At 40.0% G+C, this 19127-nt stretch overlaps 1 protein-coding gene across 3 annotated transcripts in view; it reads right to left on the bottom strand.

Annotated features, from left to right (window-relative positions):
- The window catches only part of KCNIP4 (potassium voltage-gated channel interacting protein 4), a 1210338-nt gene that overhangs the window by 26055 nt on the left and 1165156 nt on the right, over positions 1-19127 (bottom strand). For all 3 annotated transcript variants that reach the window (XM_065878086.1, XM_065878087.1, XM_065878088.1), the window contains one exon: positions 5272-5341. In XM_065878086.1, the coding sequence (XP_065734158.1) occupies positions 5272-5341 (70 nt within the window). The remainder of the gene's footprint in view (positions 1-5271; positions 5342-19127) is intronic.

Below are 19127 nucleotides of genomic sequence, written 5' to 3'. Positions count from 1 at the left end.
CATGAATGGTACTGAGTTTCTGACAGAGTTTGGATTTCTTCAGTAGACATCCGGAGACAGTGGAAGATTTTAAAGAAGGGGAATGATGCTACTAGCTTTGATGGGGTGAGAGGAAGGAGATAAGGCGTTGGAAGTGTCTCACTGGGCACAGAGGTGGATTCTGTAGAGAAAAAGGACACTGTCCACAAAACCATCTTGGTCTGATTTCATCTGACTGTGCTCTTCTTAAATACTCAGTAAATATTTGCTAAAAGGATGAAGAACTGGCATCCTGGATTCTAGATTTCAGTACAATCCAGGGCTCAAAAGAAATGGCAATGGTTTCTGCTCTTCCCACATGAGCTGACAGTCTTCTTTGACCATAATTCCTTCCATAAAACAAAAAGTTACTGAGTATCATACGATGACTTTGCCCAGTTTCCTGTAATTTTACTTGTGAAGCTGAAAATTAAGTGTTGAAATTTTACAGTTAGGGGACAAAATTTGTGGAGTCTTAAGATAGGAAGTGATCTTGGATACCATTTAGCTATTTATCTACATTTAACAAAGGCGGGCAGTGGGTGTAGGTAATGTTAGGGACGTAGTTATGGTCACCTAGTTAGTTAACGGTAGAGTTGGTAATGAAATCAAGACATTCCAACACTAACTCTTAGAAATAAAGGATGTTAGAACAGAAGGAAAACATGAGGATTCTTCTGTTCCACATCTGGTGAAGGAACAACCTGAGGCCCAGAGAAATAAGCTATTTGAGCCACACATTTTCGTGGGGGCAGAGAGTCTATCTGTAAACTCAGGACTCTTGACTTAGTCCAGTGTCTTTAACCCAGTTATGACCAGAGCACAGTGATGATACCAACTAATCCCTTGGTTGAAAAGGCCATCGATACACATACATTTCAGAATATTTAAACAAATACACTTGATTCTCATGTTCCAGGTCTGTGGTTGAAATCAGTCTGGTTGATTTCTTTCTCCCCACCACAAATCCCCTACTCTCACCTGAGTTCAAGCAAAAGGTACAGACTTAGATTAATGCATTCGAATATACAATTCATGGCAATGTTACTACAGTAAGGCAGGTTCACATACATGAGTGGTCGTCTCTGTTAAGTATGTTCTCTCTAAATCACCCCGAAAATTCCTAGAAAGATTGTCTGCGCATGAGAAGGACTGTATTCAGTGGGTGGAGTTATTTGGAAAAAAAATTTAAACCTTTATGTCCATAGAGCTCATCTAAGTGCCTCAAGTGTCTTGAACGCAGTGATTGTTCGATAAATATTTGTTGACTTAGAGTCTTCTGACTGAAGCTCATTGATTTGTTCCTTGAGTAGCTGTTTATCAGGTGCCTTGTATAGTCAAAGCAAATGCGAAATTCCTACAACAGAAGCAGGAGTAGCCCAGGAAATTGCAATTTTCATGAGCTTTAAAAATGTCTGGTGAGCTAAGAGTTTCTAAGCTAAGGTTTCCCCTGTACGTGGCACTGAAAAGCATTGCTGGGCTTCCCTGGTGGCACAGTGGTTGAGAGTCCGCCTGCCGATGCAGGGGACACGGGTTTGTGCCCCGGTCTGGGAGGATCCCGCATGCCGCGGAGCGGCTGGGCCCCGTGAGCCATGGCCGCTGAGCCTGCACATCTGGAGCCTGTGCTCCGCCACGGGAGAGGCCACAACAGTGAGAGGCCCACGTACCGAAAAAAAAAAAAAGAAAAGCATGGCTGTAATGATACAGGTAATGCCACAAACAAGCCATTTCCTCTCGGCTTGTTTTATAGGAGACATACTTTATCCCTTACAAACAGGAAGATTCTGTTCAGTCCAGCTGTGCTGACATCCAGAACTCCAAACAAGCCGTGCTTGGTAAACCATCTTGCTAAGAAGTAGAGAAAACTAAAGAGCCTGACACAGTACAAATTGCAGAAGGTTCTGGCAATAAGACAAAGAACCTTCCTGAAGGAAACTGTGAGACATTGTGACTTATGGACCCATCATCGTTACGACTCATAATGAGAGACATCTGTTGCTTTCAGGCCATCAACCTAAATAAATGACTCCACAGAAATGTGAGGATGGCCGTAACATGGATTTGCCTGCCATCGGAGAATACATTCCTCCTTAGGACATTTTCCCTTTTCTAGCGGCACTGCAAGATACGATTTGCATGCGCGATATTAATTTTTAAAATTGCAAGTCATCATTTTAAAAAATATTTCATTTCCTTCAGTAATGCTGGCTGCTTTTAGATTTATGCATTCATTTAACAGGAATAATCAATGAATTTTTAAGAGTGCAAAAGTGATCTTTCCACAAATCCCTTTGGACTTTGTAACAAGAATCCCTTGCAAAGGATTGTGCTTAAGTAGATGTTCTCTAATGTTGAAATGTTATTTTTCAGATAAGGATAAAATTTTAATGTGGAGTTGTATCCAATTTGTAGCATGTAATAACTTTCATTTGAGATAATCAAAAAATAAAAGATTTCCATTTGTGCTAAGTGGTTTTTTTTTTAATTTTTATTTATTTACTTATTTATTTTTGGCTCTGTTGGGTTTTCGTTGCTGTGTGCGGGCTTTCTCTAGTTGCGGCGAGCCGGGGCTACTCTTCCTTGTGGTGTGTGGGCTTCTCATTGCGGTGTCTTCTCTTGTTGCAGAGCACGGGCTCTAGAGCGCAGGCTCAGTATTTGTGGTGCACGGGCTTAGCTGCTCTGCGGCATGTGGGATCTTCCCGGACCAGGGCTTGAACACGTGTCCCCTGCATTGGCAGGCAGATTCTTAACCACTGCACCCTCCATTTGTGCTAAGTGCTTGGATATTAATTGCCTATCAATATATTGTCAGACACTTAGTTTATAGTAAACATCATTCTTTTAAAAAATTCCATGGTTTTTAATAATTTAGAAGTATGTGTTAAACAAATGATATTCTAAATTCCTTATCAATTCAGACAAAGGGTCCATTACAATCCTGGCATCAGACCCTATGACCAATACCTGTCTGTGGGCTGTTATTAATGAGATGGGGTTGGGGAAGTTGTCACCTATGATGTATCCAAATTCATGTAATAGTGGGTCACCCTGTGTTTTCTCCGAATTCTAATTTAATTCTTTGAAAAGTCCATCTTAAGTGAAACTTTCTAATTTGATAATCCATGCCCAAAACTGAAATTTTCAATTTCAATTTCAAATTCAACCTATCAAATATCTAAAGCCAAAAGTGAATCTAATTTTTGTATGAAACAATTATTTAAGTGTTGTATACATTCAAAGTGCCTTTTACAGATATTATCCCATGGTGAGGTGGATGTCATTCGTTCATCCATGCATTCACCCTGTTTTGCAGTGAGTATCTAGAGCAACTACTTGTCACTCACTGTTCCACGACCTGTGGATACAGCAGTGAGCAAAGCAGACAAAAACTTCCGTTCCCTTGGAGATGACATTCTAGTGGAAAAAGAGACAGTAAGCAACAACACAAACAAATGAAATATATATTATTAGATGCTCTTGAGAGCTAAAGAGAAACATAAAGAAAAGGCCTGGGGGATATGTAGGGGTTGTCATTTAAGCCAGGGTGGCCAGAGGAAGCCTCACTGAGAAGATGGCATTTGAATAAAAGCAGAGGTGGTGAGATATTGAGATGGATATTCGGGAGAAAATAATTCCAGGCAGAGAGAATAACGAGTGAACTCAAAGGCCCAGAGATAGGACTTCCCTGGTGGTCCAGTGGTAAGGCTCCAAGCTTCCACTGCAGGGTGTGTGGGTTCAATCCCTGGGTGGGGAACTAAGATCCCACATGCTGCACGGCCAAAAATAAAAAATAAAATAAAAAAACAAAGGCCCAGAGGCAGCAGCAGGACTGCTGTGCTGGAGGAAGGGCAAGAGGCCAGGACCTCTGGAATGAGGTGAGTGAAGGGGAGGGTCAGTGAAGGACGAGGCAGAGATAGAACAGGAGACGGTGACCTTGGCTTACGCTCTGAGGGGATGGAAGATTCTGTGCAGAGCAGTGAGACGACCTGGCTTACATTTTACCAGGATTACTCTGGCTCATGTTGCAAATACAGCATGGCTGGGGAGTGGAGAAGAGCGTTGGAATCAGGGAGACTTAGTTCAGAGACCACAGCAGTTATTTTGGCACCAGATGATGGTGGATCTTTTAAGTGGAATTGAAGTGAAAAGACGATGGCAAGGAAATGGATGAATTTCTCTGCACCTTAGTTTCCACATTCATTAGAAAGGGAGAACCATAACTCGGGTTGTTGGGAGGTGACGGGTAACACATGCCAAGGCCAGACACGCATTAGATACGTGATGAAAGGCGGCTGCTTCAGCTCAGGCTCAATTTACCTGGATAGACTTTTTTTATTTCCTCCCTGTTCTTCAGCTTGTCTCATTGTGCCTACGTTGTGCTTTTATAATACTATATTTTTAACCCGTATCCTCACATTTTTTTTTTTTGACATTGTTCATCTGCTCCTCTAGACTCTAACGTTCTGTGGGGCAGGTACCACATCTCACCCCTCTTACATCATCAGCACCTAATGCACAGCTGGACACAGAGCAGGCTGCAGGACAAGTTTGAGCTGGGCATCCTCCCGAGCGATTGAAGGAGAGACTATAAGGTCCAGTGGCAAATATATCTCTCACTCATCTCTAACAGGTATGTATTATCATTTTGCGTTCCTTGTTTTCTTTCCAATTAAAATAATGTCTAGGGTGGTATTAATTTTCTTAGATGCAGGGGTAGGGGTGCTAGTGGAGAGTTCCTGAAAGAGAGAGGAAGAGCAGAAAGAATATTAGATGAGGTTACAGAAAAATCTGGGTTCTAACCTAGATCTGCCACTTAGTGGATGTGTGACTCTGAGCAAAACATTTAGCTTCTCTAAGCCCTGGATTTCAGATCCAAAAATTGAGGATAATTCCATTTTGAGAGTCCTAATTTTGAGAGTTGGGAGAATGAGACGTATAATGCATGTGAAAGCTTTGTGGCATATCCAGGACTCGCCCATCATAGTTAGAAAGCACCGCGTCTTTGAGAGATGTGGTATCAAGCACACGGTAATACTGCTTGCATTAAGCTAAAGAGTGAACCCTAGGGTATTTGATAATTCGTAAGTAGCTCATTTTTAGGACGTATTGAGAATCGCATGCACTGTATACTGTGTATTAATTCTCTGACATAAAGATGAAAAATGTAGAGTCATGCCATGAAAGATTAAACCAAACTCAAGACTGCAAGCATAATTCTGAGAGTAGAATTCACCGGTCCACATTTGTACTTACCTCCCTGTGGAAAGAACTGCGAGTAAATCTCTTTGAAGGTGTCTTCATTAACAACCCCGCTGGGGCATTCCTAGAGAAAGCGGTAGAGAGGCAATAAGAGCAAAGTGGTCATAAAACTGATTTTTTGCCCATTTGAAATAGAACTGCCTACCGTGCAAAGCTGCACCAAGAAAGTTCTCCATCCACCCATTATCACAAAAAGAAAAAAAGCACACTATACACTTCTCTTTGTTCCAGTTCTCACAGACTGAAAAAAAAAGTTGCTGTTGTAAAAATGTTTGCATAGTATCAGCATCAAAGCTGGTCTGACACGTTAAAAAAAACACACTGCTCTTTTTAAGAACATGTATGTATATTATCAACGAGGTAGGAAAAAATTACTCTGTTTTTCATATATCAAGGATATTGCAAGATGTTTCTGATGTGGTCTTTGCTGGATCTTGGTGCTGTATCCTCTGGAGATGTGCTGAACCCCCATAATCTTTAGTTCAATGAGAAAATGATGTGCTCCCTTTGGGTATAAGGTAGCCCAATAAGTCTCAAACAGAAATAGTTACTAATTTCTGTTAACAGATTGTGGGACTGAACGACAACATTGTTAGTAATAAGTAACTCTGAGTAAGGCAGGACCTGAAGATCTGTTGAATTTCTGGAGAGGAAGGTTTGAAAAGAAACAGACCTGAACATAATGAATTCCCACCTTTGTCTGGTTGGAGTTATTTAAGACCAAAAGATACTGACCTTGGGAACTCCACTAATGTTGGACTACTGACTTGGTGGGACCAGAGGGTAAAGGTACCCCTCTGAGATTGGGCATTTTCTGTAAAAGGAGCTGCAATCTAAAATGTTAGAAAAGATCTGCCTTGATGCCGAAATCAGGACTAAGTAAGTGGACTTGAGACTGAGGTAAGCGCAAAAACGCTTTCACTTTTTGGAGTTGCAAGAACAATCTGGTCAGGATTCTGAACTGGAGACACTCCTTGAGCAGTGGAGATTGACAATCACAAAATAATCCAACATCAAACCACATGTGGGACGTTAATCGTACACTGAAAGTAGGGAGGTGATAAGTTCTATCCATTTCTTCTGAGTAGCTTCTTGTGAACAGGTGCATCTTACCTGAGCTCCCTTGCTTCAGTTCTCACAGGACCCCATTTCCCTGCCTTCAGACATGAATATTCTGTATACTTTAAATCTGACACTGTTACTGGGATCTTCAAAAATCATTTGTGGTCTTTAAAGCTTTTCTTAACTCTTAAAATCATTGTCCCTTCATGAATACACTTGATGTATTAATTTGATCTTTCTTTATTCTAATGAGCCAGTTATTCACAACTATAATGTGCTTCACATGAGGAATTTTCTGTTTTTTCCTTTGTTGGTCTGAAAGGTAGTACCTTTGATATATAAACACAGTTTCGAACAGTAGTTTCAATGTGAACTTGTGTTTACAGAGCTCGTCAATGTGGATTTTCCCCATTTGATCATTATAATAAACCTATGGCTTAGGAATCTCTATTCACCGAGGAAGAACTAGGCTATGCGGTAAAGTGCCTTGTTACTCAGCTAGCCAGTGGGAGAGCTGGAATGTGAGCTTGGAACTTTCCAGATCATCACAAGGTTTTGAATGAAATAAGCCCTGTGGAAATAATGACCCCAAGGACCTAAGAGGATGGGAGCAAAAAAAAGACAGGCAACAACAAATTAGGAAAAAAGCAAGCAAGCAAATTATGATGGTTAATTTTACATGTCAACTTGTCTGGGCCATATGCCCAATTATTTGGTCAAACATTATTCTGGATCTTTCTATAGGGTGTTTTTGAATGAGGTTTACATTTAAGTTGGTGGATTTTGAGTAAAAGAGATTACCCTCCATAATATGGGTGGGCCTCACCCAATCAGTTGAAGACCTAAATAGAACAAAATGCTAATCTCTCCAGAGCAAAAGGGAATTCTCCAGCACATTGCCTTGGGAGCTAATATGCAACATTGGTTCTTCTTGGTTCTACAGCAGACTGCCTTTGGACTTGAACTGCAATTCCTTCCTGAGTTCCTGAGTCTCCAGTCTGTCTCTCTCCTCCATCAGATTTTAAGTCTTCACAATCATGTGAGCCAATTGCTTAAAATAAATTACTTTCTGTATATATACACATCTATTGGCTTTTGTTTCTCTGGCAAATCCTAACTAATACATAAGCAAATGAACAATCAACAGCTACAACTCCGAAAGGAAAGAAGATGGCATGTAGATAGCTCATCACTCCAAAGTTTTGACTAAATGACTCTGTCTAGTTGGCAGCAACAGAACCAATTTTAAAAGCAAATAAGCACTTTGTAGTTGGACCCTCTCATGCATGGAAATTGTGATTTATTGGCTATTTATCTCTGAGCCATCTGCTGGGGATAGTAAGGCGAGAACAAATAGATGGCTGTCTGCCGTCAGGTGGTGAATTTGTGCAAGGTCAAAGCTGGAAATTTGCCTTGGAGTTCAAATGATTCTAGCCAGAGACAAATATGGGAAATGAACGGACACCTGCAGCCAGCAAACTTGTCAGCTGTCTCTAATCTCTAGATGTATTTGATAGATATATCTTATAATGTGAAATGAAATTCAGAAATTGATGGTCTCATATGTTTGTTTTATGTTTAATCACATGTCTGTATCAAACGAAATCCATTCTCTGCCAACTAAAAACTCCTGGTCAGGGACTTCCCTGGTGGTCCAGTGGTAAAGAATCTGCCCTCCAATACAGGAGACGTGGGTTTGATCCCTGGTTGGAGAACTAAGATCCCACATGCTGTGGAGCAACTAAGCCCACGCGCCACAACTACTGAGCTCTCGCACCTCAACTAAAGAGCCTGCATGCTACAACTACAGAGTCCATGTGCTCTGGAACCTGTGCACCACAACAAAGAGCCCGCGCACTCAATGAAAGATCCTGGATGCCACAACTAAGGCCCAACGTAGCCCTAAAAATAAATAAATAAATAATTTTTTTTAAATTAAAAAGACAAAAACTTCTGGTCAAGTTTTAGGGTGGTAAGTCTCATCAAGTGAATTTGTCTTTATCCATCTTATATTTATTACATTAACTTACATCTTTAACCCATGCATACTGTATGTTTATTATTCTAAGAACTTTTCTGGGAAACAAGGCAGCAGCAATAAACAAGTTAAATGTTGTGCCGTCACGGACCTACATCCAAATAGAACAAGAAAGGTCAGAAGCAACATAAAAGAACACACAAAAATAACAAGCCATAGAATGGTGATCTTTTATTTATTCTAAAGAGTTCTTATGGGAAAGCAATTCATTTTACTACCTTCAGGTAAACAAAAAAATTAATCAGATTTTTTAAGACTCTAGTGATTTACAAAATGGTATGAATGATCTATTCTCTAACTCTTCCCTCACCAGTTTTGTGAAGTCATTTCTGCACAAAAGAGGTATCTCCACCTCTCCATTAAGAATGAATTTGACGAGGTCCTGTGTACAGCTCAGTGTGTACCATAAAAGATGTGGCTGTGTTAGGTTAACTCTTGCTGCTATAACAAACATGCTCCCAAATATAACTTAAATATATATAAATTTAAAAGAATTCAGTATATTTCTTGCTTATCCAACAGTCTTGGAGGGTGGGGAACAGATCAGAGTGCTTAAGGGACAGAGGCTAATGAAAGCTTGGCCATCGTCATGTGGCGTCTATGTGATCATTTAATCTGAAGGAGAAAAAGACATTGAAGAGTGAGCATTAAAGGTGTTTATGGACCAGGTCTTAAGGTGGCACATATCCTTTCCACTCTTATATTTTTGGTGAGAAATCACTTAATATGTCCACCCCAAACCACAAGAGAAGGCTCATGTGCCCAGGAAGAAGATAAGAACACAAACTTGGTGAACTGTTAGCAGTGTCTGTCTCGGAGGCTTATTTGAAAATGCTCCAAATGTCTGTGCTCTGAAATAGTTCTCCCACTGATGCTTTAATAGAACCGTCATCACATCACTTAGCCATATAAATTCTTTTCATTTCCCCTGGAGTCATTTTTAAAGGATGACATTTTCAAATAAACAAGTTCAGTAAGGCCTAGATATCTAAGAACGAATTTGTTAATTAGGATTTCTTCACTCTAAGAGGAAGAACCCAAGAAGCAGTAGGATTCCCAGCTTTAGAGAGAGTGAGGAAAGCTTCACTCGTATATACTTTGAGAAGTTACTATAACCTTCTATAAGCTTTATGGCTTCTATATAATATTTTCTAATGACATTTCATCTGATTATTAGCAAGTGATCATTTCATGAATATATGTTGTCTATAGAAAAAAATAAATAAAGATTACCCTTAATTATGCTACTGTAAAACTATTTTAGTCTTCTATCTAAGCATGTATTAATATGCTGTACAAATAAAATTAGAATAATGTAAGAATATAGTATTGCACCTTTTTTCTTACTGTAACAAAATATCCTGAGCATTTTCCATGTCATCATTATTAATGGCTGCATAATAATGTGTCCATTGCACTTGTCATATTGTTGGATATTTAGGGGATTTCAGCATATTTTTGAACTACATAGGAATAACAATGTAATTAACATTCCAGTGCATGGATCTGTGATTGCACCTGTGGTTCTTTCTTTACGACTAATCCCAGAAGGAGACTCACAAGACCAAAGGGCTTAAACTATGTTAGGCTCTTCATAATGCACAGTCACACTGATTTCCAGAAAGGCTGTACCCATATGTGCTACCACCACTTGTTTATGAGAAAGTTTCACATTGAGAGGGGCTGCTGACCAGAGTCACGTGGTAATTTGACACTCACCAAATCCCATGAACAAACAACAGTAATTTGCTTTCCTCATGAATCTAATCATCATTCTGAAAATTATCAGAGGACATGAAGGCATTTGTCCAGATCCCTCCAAGAGATAAAGTGATGTGCAAGTTTTTCATGCAGACAAGGATGCTTTGATGGCAGGCTGCTGGACCACATCACCATAGCTGTTTAATGAGTGTACATTCAATGCCTTCTCACATACATCATCTCTTCTAACATTTTCACTAACCCTGAGGTGAGGAAAATGAAGCTTGCAGAGATTAAAATGAAGAAACCTGTTGGCATCACAATTGTTTTCAGAGGCATACATGTGTTTCTTCTTTGAACAAATAGTTATATAGTGCCTTCTGTGCATCGAGCACTGTTCTGGGCAACAAAGATTACAGAAGTGAATTTTTTTAAATTTTATTTTTGCTTTTATGGAATTTAAAGATTAGTGGAATCAATCTCCCTGACTCCATTCATTGCAATGTTAGCCTTCTGGATTATCATCTTTTTCTCCATCAGGACTGAGAAAGTGGCCTCCTGGTGCACAACATTGTTTGCCTCCAAAGCCACCCATCATGGCTGTGTTGGAGAGAGCCATGTGCAAAAGGAAGACTTTTCAACCCAAACTGGGGATATTGATTAAGAAAAAAATTTTTTTAATTAAAAAAAAATGTATCTGTTATGACCAGCGAGTTTCCTTTAGTGCTTCTTAAACCCTTTGCAATGATGTGATCAGGATGCAATGAATGTGGAATGAGATTTTCTCAGCACGTAACTGCCATACTTTTGTCAAGTGGTGAAGAGATGCTTGCCTTTTGGGGCCTTGTAGATGTGTTCTTCTCAGCTCGCTTAGGTAGGGTTATGAGAATGTGTCAAGATCAGTTGTAAATGTTCTATGATTACTTTGCTGCCACTAATATCAGTGTTAATAAAAGAGATTTTTATAATAATAATTAGCATGATGATGATAAGTTAATACATTGTGTTAAATGCTTTACATGGATTTTCTCATGTGAATGGATAGATGCTAGCATTACCTCCATTTTACATGAGCAAACTGTTAGAGAGAAACTACCCATGTTCTCATAATTAGAAAATGGCAGAGCCTAGTCTATTGATCACAGAGTCAGGAAACTTGAGTGTTTAAGCAACTTTAGAGATACAGGTTTCCCCTGCTCTCCAAAAGTAGAGTGCTCCTATGAAACCTTCTGTAAGCTGAAATGGCAGAAAACACAGAAGCAATTCCCTAGGACATACCTTGCTAATGTGTGCGCAGAAAATAAGTTGAGATAAAGCAGAGATGCTCACAGACAGACAGTGGGATATTACTCAGTCATAAAAAGAAATGAAATTAAGTTATTTGTAGTGAGGTAAATGGACCTAGAGTCTGTCATACAGAGTCAAGTAAGTCAGAAAGAGAAAAACAAATACTGTATGCTAACACATATATATGGAATCGTCAAAAAAAAAAAAAAGATACTGATGAACCTAGTTGCAGGGCAGGAATAAAGAGGTAGACATAGAGAATGGACTTGAGGACATGGGGTGGGAGGGGGAAGCTGGGGAAAAGTGAGGGAAGCATCGACATATACACACTACTGAATGTAAAATAGTTGGCTGGTGGGAAGCAGGAGCGTAGCACAGGGAGATCAGCTCCGTGCTTTGCAACGACCTAGAGGGGTGAGACAGGGAGTGAGAGGGAGACTCAAGAGGGAGGGGATATGGGGATATATGTATGCATATGGCTGATTTGCTTTGCTGTGCAACAGAAAATGACACAGTATTGTGAAGCAATTATATTCCAATAAAGATCTATTTAAAAAAAAACAACTACGGAGGCTTGATGCTGAGATGCAAAGTGTAGTTCTTCTTGGGGAAGGAGATTGGTGGTGCTCCTTTATGCTTGAGGTGTGCAGCCTCTATATCAGTTAGCTGCAAAATGAACGCTAAATACTATTTTCACTTTTCGCCTTTTTATATAAAAGTGAAAAACCCTCTTCAGACTTCTTTTGATTAGGGAAAACAGGTACTAATACAGGTCTTTCGTAAAGAGAACTTTTGAAAAGCGGGGAATACCTGTAATCCAGTCCAATGGCTTCATTTTAAAAACAAGGAGACTGAGGTTGAGGTGAAAGGAATTGCCATAAACCACACGGTGGGCTGCTGAGCCTTACCTTGTGTCTGTGTTTCCTGATGTCTAGGCTCATGTGTGGACATTGCAAACACCCTCATGTCCATACAATAGCTGGTATCATTCTGCCAGGAAGCATTTAGAATAATTTAGTGAAATGCTTATGTTCCTGGGCTCTGGAGCGAAGTAGAAGGACTGCACTGAACCTCTGCTTAAAAGCTGCATGGCTTCAAATTGTTTCATCTAAGTCCTATTGTTCTCCTCTGTAACATGGGGATAACTATTGACACCAGAGGTGTGTTATGAGAATTAGTAAGATAACGCACGTTATGTTATTATCTTAGTCCTCTTCTTTGTGCACCGTATTTGCTCATTAAATATGAGCTGTTAGTATAATGTTAATAATCTAGAATTTGGTAAGCAGAACTCCATGATACAGAGTCGCTGTAACCTCAACATGGCTATACCAAGGTTAAATGGTATTCATCAAAGCAGTTGAACCCAGTAGAGTACCGGTCTGATATAATGCAATGAGCCTATAAAACAGATATGAGTTATGCCTCCTCCTCCTGTTTTATAAATTGAATCTGCTCTCTCTAATATCATCAGAGTTTACCCTCAAAGGCAGGGGAATACTGCAGTTGTAAATGACAGCTGAGAAGAATAAAGGCTACCATGCTGGAAATAAATGTCAGTAGAAACCCAGGAGACTTTTTATTCATTAATTTAAGGAAAAGTTTTCCCTACTAATGCTTAGATGAGTACATTAGAAATAAAGTAGTCCATGAAAAGTGTTGGGAATGGTGCTTTGAAGGGAGATCCACGTATGCATAGGAAATTGCTAAAGAAATTATTTTCTGAGGTGCATTGTGAGCTCCTATACTTTTACCTCTTAAGAAAGCCTTTCAGCATTTCCTTGAAAGTTGTCAGAACTCTGGTGGAATGCTCTAGAAATGGTTACAGATGTATTTTCATGCTAATATTTGTCCACTACTCCACTGGCTAAAATCTCCTCTTCCCATAAATGATTCTGTTCTGGTGTATACCATCTCCTCAGGTTCAGAACAGTTATTAAACATTTAGAGATACCTCTTCAGGAATCAAAAAAAAAGGAATTATGGCACAAAAATACCATGGGGAAAAAGTAAAAGTCCTTGTGAAATAAATAACTCCTTGGGAACCCTTTTATGATATCTAAAATGTCAGATCTTTTAAGCATCTATGTTTTTCATCAACTCTCACACCTACTCCTCTTGCCAAGGAAGGCATACATGACAATGGTTGTGAGGTGCTTAAGTTGAAAACCTAAGATTTCTACCCACAGAAATGTAATGACATCCATGTTTCATCCAGAGACTGTTTTTTCAGTTATTCTTTCTGACAAAGGAAGTAGACTCACATCTTTGATAAGTAGCACAGCAGACTGTGGGCGAAACAAAAAGGGAACACAAAGACTAGACACTGGGCACTCAGACCAGAGAAGAAAACGAGGGAGACTCACATCACTCCCCAAATAAGAAAAGCATCCGTTCTTCTGGCAAAAATAGATGGCAGGTAAGTTGGCCATCTTAGAGTAAGTTACCTTCTTAAGCAGTACAATTGTTACAGACCACACTTAAAGCGAGCTGGGTACGAGTTCATAAGCAGAGACCAGAAAGCATCTTGGACACTGAGAAGAACATGCAGCAATAACCCATGAGATACACCGAAAGGGAACTTGGACACTGAGAAGAACATGCAGCAATAACCCATGAGATACACCGAAAGGGAACTTGGACACTGAGAAGAACATGCAGCAATAACCCATGAGATACACCGAAAGGGAACTTGGACACTGAGAAGAACATGCAGCAATAACCCATGAGATACACCGAAAGGGAACTTGGACACTGAGAAGAACATGCAGCAATAACCCATGAGATACACCGAAAGGGAACTTGGACACTGAGAAGAACATGCAGCAATAACCCATGAGATACACCGAAAGGGAACTTGGACACTTAGAAGAACATGCAGCAATAACCCATGAGATACACCGAAAGGGAACTTGGACACTTAGAAGAACATGCAGCAATAACCCATGAGATACACCGAAAGGGAACTTGGACACTTAGAAGAACATGCAGCAATAACCCATGAGATACACCGAAAGGGAACCTGATGAACTGGACAAGACAAGAAGAGGATTTCAGGTGTGTGTCTTTAGGGTTTTTTATCAACGAATTCTTCCTGCTTCCAAACCCATGGGAAGATTGTGTTTCATGGATCCTTAATGGTTTGCTGGAACCACGTGTCAAACTGCCCAATGAATGGGAAGTAGAAGTGATACTGTAATATTGTGATTTATAATAAGAAACATGTGTTTGGTCTGAGTCCCCATTTCTAGCACAGAGCCCCTAAAACCATGAGAGAGACAAAGTTATCTACTGTTATGCTGATGAGGTGACTTTTGGACCCCACCCAAGGATGGGGGCTGGTTGCCAGAGGAGCCGACCAGGTGATTAGAGCTTGGAACTTTCAGTCCCACCCCCTGACCTCCAGGAAGGGGAAAGGGTCTGGAGATTGAATTCAATCACCAATGGCTAATGATTCAATCAACCACGTTTATGCCATGAAACCTCCCAAACCCCCAAAGGACAAGTTCAGAGAGTTTTGGGGTTTGTGAACACATTGAGAGTTGGGGAGAGTGGCATGCTCGCAGACATATTTGAAATTCATCTGAGAACTCAACTGTTTCTGTAATATATGTATATATTTGTTTATACTTAAGTGAATATAATCATGAGCTATTAAGTTCTTATTTTGAGTATGAATCCAACTGTTTATTAATTACTTACTACTTTACAAAGTCATAACTTAAAACTACTTTCAAATTACCACATGGACTCCATCTAATTATTATTGTTAAGATTCTGGTGTCTGGAGTGCCCCCAGATCAGATAAAAAGTCTCTTTATGGGAGGACGCTCAAACAAGTGGTATTTTTGTCTGACTGTGTCTTATGCTACAGATGTATCATAATTGTTTGTATATATTTCACATCTGAGAAGGTGGCTTTTATTTTCTTAGTTTTCAAGATGTGAACACATCAAGCTGAGTTATAGTATAATTATTTCATAGGCAAGACAACTTTTTATCCTTTGAGATTTTAAAAAATATTTCCCATTACTTAGTCGATTAAATTGTGAAAACAAAACACGCCACCACCTCCAGCAAGGATGACTTTCGAAAGGTAGATGAAGTGAATTCACTGATACAATAAAGATGATGGATGGAGACTTTCATTCTCAGAGACGTATCATTGGGAAGCATGACTGTCTTCACATATTATTCCACCCTAATTAATATGTAATCCAATTGGAAAAGCATAGGTTCTTTTAAATTAAATTTCCATTCTCCACTTCCCTCGTCTGAAACTGGGGCTGCTCTGGAAAGTCACTCTCCTAGTAGCATGACAGTTTAAAGATGACTTGGTATTGTACAGTTGGAGGAGAATTTTCAAAATTTACATGGTGCAATGCCATGAACTGTACTGCTCTTATCACTAGATTCTGTTTGTGGACTCCTCTTCTCCCTTTAGACTTGGTAAATACCTTCAAGGCAGGGACTGACTTTTATAGAGCCCAGCAGTGTTCACAACAGAGTATTAAAAATGTTTATCTTGAATGGATAAATACAGAAACAATTCTTAGCTTTTAAGAAACTAGAAAATAAACTTGATCTGGCAGTTTCCTTTAAAACTTGTGTGCAAGGTTTTAGAACTCCTTGCACTCCAAAACAATTTTTTTTCTCTCTAATTCTTCTGTTCTCTTCTATGCAGTTGTGCTGAGGGGGAATTTTTGATGCCTTGTGCTGTATTATTCAAGGTCACCACTTTGTCTTAAATACATCTCTGTCCCTGGACTTTTGAGGTCAAAATCTTGGTTCCACTTCCCAATCCTCCTGACTGCTTATCGTAAGTATAATCACAGAAATTAAGGGGAGACCACCAGGGTCAAGAGAAAACACTTCTGGGCTTCCCTGGTGGCGCAGTGGTTGAGAGTCTGCCTGCCAATGCAGGGGACACAGGTTCGAGCCCTGGTCTGGGAAGATCCCACATGCCGCAGAGCAACTAGGCCTGTGAGCCACAACTACTGAGCCTGCACGTCTGGAGCTTGTGCTCCGCAACAGGAGAGGCCGCGACAGTGAGAGGCCTGCGCGCCGCGATGAAGAGTGGCCCCCGCTCGCCACAACTAGAGAAAGCCCACGCACAGAAACGAAGACCCAACACAGCCATAAATAAATAAATAAATAAAATTTTAAAAAAAAAAAAGAGAAAACACTTCTTAGTCCAACACAAATTTTAAAAACCTTACCGTATTCAACATTTAGGCTGTTAAAAACTCATTTCAGAATGATAAGATTAGCCCTTCAGTTTTCAGAGCATACAACTTGATCTCTAAGAACTAAAACTAGCTTTAAATTTTTGTTCCAATATTCCCAGGTGTTTGAACTCTTAGTAAGTCATTTATTCTCTCTTAGTCTGTTTCCTCATCTGTAAAATAACCTCTAAGAAATACTGACATCACAGGGAAATAAAACAAATGAAAATTAAAATAGATAATGAAAAAGGAAAAAAAAAAAACTGGATACAACCAACACATTAGATATTTTGCTGCTTCCAAAATTTGCATTAAGAACCTTCTGTATTCCCTGAATATACTCCTTGGGGCCAAAATGAGGCCAAAGTGGTTAAATATGAATTTCAGATTGGAAAAAAAAAAGGGAGAGAAAGACTTTCCTACTTAATATTGGAAAAGAGATGAGTGCTGGGTGATAATCAAGATTCGACTCAGCCGCTAAAGTGTGGAGATGTAGGCACAGCCTCAGCCCCACGAGGCCCCACTGTCACCCGGGACGAAGGAGAAATATAAGGTACAAGGCACATTTTCTCCTCATCTCCAGCTCTGTTCTCTAACTGTGTGGAAGAGGGAAGTATTATGTGAGATTTACAGCCAAAACAAAAAACTCAAAACACCAAAAAGCAGGCTCCGGTTTCAGCTGTACTAACAAAGAAGTCAGTGAAATGTCCCAGGATTCTGAGCCTCCGTCTATAAAATGTGAAAAGTAACAGCATTTTATAGTGAAGAAATGGTAACTCATTATGTATATAAAGATCCTAGTACTACTCGAAGAATTAGACAAATGTTGATTTCTTTTAACATTCTCTTTTCAAGTCACTTATGTTGATTCTGCAAAATGAAATTGCCCATATTTTGCAGGAAAAGGCTTCCCAGGATCTGGCCCAAGTCCTGAGCCTTTATTGGAACGCATGTAGAGTTATTTGATTCAAAGAGTATTCAAAAAAGGATTTTCCCAACTTTATGCAAAAAGAGGGTTCAATTGGTTGACTCACTGTGTTGCTTACAGCACGATTAAATTCTACAGGTACTCAAAATCGTTTGAGGAAAAAAAGGGACAAAAGTGCCCAGAGAGCTGGTCTGTGTGCAGTTTTCAATTGCTGTACAACAATACTACAAACTTGGTGACTTAAAACAACACAAGCTTATTACCTCACAGTTCCGTGGGGAAAGAGTCTGTCATGGCTTGGCTGTGTTCTCCACTCAGGGGCTCACACACAAAATGTTGGCTGACTCTGGTTCTCACCTGGACTTTGTAAACCTCTTCCAAGCTCATTCAGATCTTTGGCAGAATTCAGTTCCTTTTGGTTGTAGGACTGAGGTCCCTGTTACCTTGCAGGCTATTAGCCAGTGGCCTCTGTCAGCATTCTTTTCACATAAGTTCCTCCATCTTCAAATCAGCAAAGGTGTATTGAGTCCCTCTTACCCACTGATTCTCTCTACTTCCCTTATCATTTAAAGGGCTCATGTGAATAGATCAGACTAATAAGGGTCTCTCCATTTTAAGTTCAACTGATTTGGGACTTCGATTACATGTGCAAAATTTCTCCACAGTAATACCTGGATTAATGTTTAGCTGAATAACCGGGAGACAGGAGTCTTGGGTGGGTCATCTTAGCTATCTGCCTACCACATCTGCTTTGTCTCAGTATGGGCTGACTTTGGTTTTCATAGCAGTTTCTGTCTAACAGTCTTTTCTATAGTTACATTTACAGTATATCAAACAATAGAGACTCTTCAGATTTATACAAATACTGTACTATTTTCACCACAACTAGCAACTATACTACTTGCAGTCCTAATTTAACCAGATTTGGAAGGAATATATCCTGTCGAGGCTGTGCTCAGCCGCGTACAGGACCAGCTGAGACTGCAAAACTGAGTATTTTTTTAATGAATGCTATGAACAGTATTCCATATGCTGAGGTGTGCCCTGTCCTTATTTATTTCTGCTCTATATCACCAAGGTCATTATGCAAATTTTATGAACTGATTAGATCACTTTCAAATTGGCATGCCATCAGCCTAATGATATTGAAAAAAAAAAAAAAACCTCAACAAAAAATCTACTTAAAAAATCATGGGCTTCCCTGGTGGCGAAGTGGTTGAGAGTCCGCCTGCCGATGCAGGGGACACAGGCTCGTGCCCCGCCGGTCCGGGAAGATCCCACATGCCGCGGAGCGGCTGGGCCCGTGAGCCACGGCAGCTGAGCCTGCGCGTCCGGAGCCTGTGCTCCGCAACGGGAGAGGCCACAGCGGTGAGAGGCCCGTGTACCGCAAAAAAAAACAACAACACAAAATCATGTAATTTTTCAATCAGAAAGAATAAAACACTAAGATGATATTCATGTACATGTACAGACATAAACACAATTGTAAGAGAATCTATTTTCTGAAGCTTTGCAATAACCATATACCCTTTCAGTCTAATTTTCCCCACCTACCAAATTGGCTGGATTCTGGCTCTTTGATGACTTCACTGTGTCTGTTGTCTCTTGA

The sequence above is a fragment of the Phocoena phocoena genome, chromosome 5 (assembly GCF_963924675.1).
Source record: "Phocoena phocoena chromosome 5, mPhoPho1.1, whole genome shotgun sequence".
NCBI lineage: Eukaryota > Metazoa > Chordata > Mammalia > Artiodactyla > Phocoenidae > Phocoena > Phocoena phocoena.
Note: the sequence above shows the minus strand (reverse complement) of the source record. Positions and strands in the feature narration are given on the sequence as shown.